Source organism: Cryptomeria japonica, chromosome 3 (assembly GCF_030272615.1).
Source record: "Cryptomeria japonica chromosome 3, Sugi_1.0, whole genome shotgun sequence".
NCBI classification, from domain to species: Eukaryota; Viridiplantae; Streptophyta; class Pinopsida; order Cupressales; family Cupressaceae; genus Cryptomeria; species Cryptomeria japonica.
The window spans coordinates 740,640,770-740,643,128 of record NC_081407.1 but is presented as its reverse complement, the minus strand read 5'-3'; the positions used below and the strand labels follow the sequence as shown (position 1 = coordinate 740,643,128).

General features: G+C 42.7%; 1 protein-coding gene across 1 annotated transcript; it reads left to right on the top strand.

Moving 5' to 3' along the window:
• The first annotated feature begins 801 nt into the window (after positions 1–801).
• Positions 802–2,097, top strand: LOC131044035 (protein DETOXIFICATION 49-like). The gene has a single exon (XM_057977301.2). The coding sequence runs from the start codon at positions 802–804 to the stop codon at positions 2,095–2,097; it is 1,296 nt and encodes a 431-aa protein (XP_057833284.2).
• The last annotated feature ends 262 nt before the right edge of the window (positions 2,098–2,359 follow it).

Here is a 2,359-nt window from a genome sequence, read left to right as displayed (position 1 = left end):
AATCACAAAGATATCAATGATGGGAACAAAAGAATGGAGCAATAAAATGTATCCAACTACAAAGAAGTTGTTTTTAAAAACCTCAGAACAGAGAGAGTATTTAATCTCAATCTCTGAACTTGAATCTAAAATACATTAATCTTTATGTGCACATCAATGCATAAAATTTTCTAATAAAGCCTCTTTGTCTCCATGATACTCAAAAAATGTTTTTTTTCTTTCCCACTTGTTACCACTTTCAACGAACTATTTCTCATAACTGATTCGAAAACCACCAGAGAGTAAAAATGCTTTCTTCATATCGTTCTTTAATCTGCTCTTGTGAAAAAGACAATAAAGATGTAGATAATACCTGTCATTGAAGACCACAAAAACACCTGTAGAAATGCAGCAGCAAAATCCACATAAAAACTCCATATTATTCCAAAGAACAGAGTCAAGAATTCTATCAACAGAAAACTTGCACTGAACTGGTAAACATATCAAAAACCCATGAGCAAACTCAAAGAAACGCTTTGCATTCAAAGCATAAGACACGGTGGCGGCTAGGGTTTGAAGTATGTAGAAAGGAATGTGAACATAACCAAGCTTTTCTTTTCCAAGCTTAACCAAGACTTAGCATCCGTAAATGAAAAAAGAAACTCATTTGAAATCCATATCACATTGCCCACCACGTGGATCATAATTTCCAAGTGACTTAAGCGCTCAGTCAAATAACATACTCATTCACCTTTTACTGCCACGCAACCACCCATAATGCCAGATAGGAGTCAAACTTAACCATGATTAAGATTAGCCACGATGTACACTTTTTGGCATCAAGGTCAAAACGGGGTCAACAAACCCGAGTGCAGTCAGGCTTTTGGGGCGAAACAGTGGAGACTTATCGGCCACTCTCTTCAAAGAACAATTCTCATTCTTCTATGCGCCTCTGTGCCCATCGGTTTGCTGTGGTTAAACGTCGAATCGATTCTGCTCTGGTGCGGGCAGGATGAGAACATCACCAGGATGGCAGGTACGTACGTTCTTTACTCTTTGCCCGATCTCATCGCTCTGTCATTTCTTCATCCACTCAGGATTTTCCTTCGAACGCAGAGCTCCATCCTTCCGCTCACAGTTTCAGCAGGCGTGGCTCTTCTTCTTCACATTCCCATCAATTTTCTTCTTGTGGTATATTTCAAACTATCAATCCGAGGTGTTGCCCTGGCTGCCGTGTGGACAGAATTTAACATTGTTATATGCTTGGTGTGCTACATATGCCTGTCGGGAGTTTACATGGATTCGCTGCCGGGGCTGTCGAGAGAATGCCTGAAAGAGTGGACGTCGTTTCTGAGACTGGCCATCCCCAGCTGCGCATCGGTGTGCTTAGAGTGGTGGTGGTACGAGTTCATGATTCTTATCTGTGGACTATTGCTAGACCCCAAAACAACCGTAGCCTCCATGGGAATTCTCATCCAGACCACGGCATTCCTTTACATATTTCCATCGTCGCTGGACGTGGCACTTTCGACGAGAGTGGGAAACGAGCTCGGTGCAAACAGACCGGCCAAGGCCCGCACTGCCATGACAGTTGCAATCGCATTGGCTGCTTTACTGAGCTTTCTACCGATGGGCTTTACATTAACCGTGTGTCACTCGTGGGGTAGAATGTTCACTCAAAATCCACAGATTCTGTCGCTGGTCTCGTCGACACTGCCAATAGTGGGGCTCTGTGAGCTCGCGAATTGGACGCAAACGACGGCATGTGGAGTCCTCCGAGGCAGCGCTCGGCCGAGCGGTGCAGCACATATTAATTTGGGCTCTTTCTATTTGATCAGGACGCCCGTTGCACTGACTCTGTGTTTTGTGTACAAATTTGAACTTGTGGGTCTATGGCTTGGCATGCTTGCAGCGCAAGTGTCGTGCCTCATTTTCATGATATCTGTGTTGGTGCGGACTGACTGGATTGTTGAACCGGAGAGAGCCAAGGAGCTCGCCGCAGAGCCTCAACAGACCCACATTTTATGTCAACAAGAGGAGCAATGTATTTGCAGAATTTTGTATTTTCCGTATGGAGAAACGAGCGTAGAGCCTCTACTAACGGTAGTTAGTTTTTAGCTGTAGGATATAATGGAAGTTATTTTGGGATATTGTAAAGCTTGAACGGATAGATTAGGATTAGACTATCGTTTACAGTTTCCACATTACAAAGTTTTACTTTGGTTTCTTCCAATTTAGTGTTCGCCTAATTGTTTAGTATCAATAATGTGCTTTTTTTTGTCGTTATTAGATGAAACTTAGAATATATTAAGTCAACAAGATATTCGTCGAACTGGCATCTCCTCAGTATTATCGATATAGAAAGTCGTAGCTCTGAAAT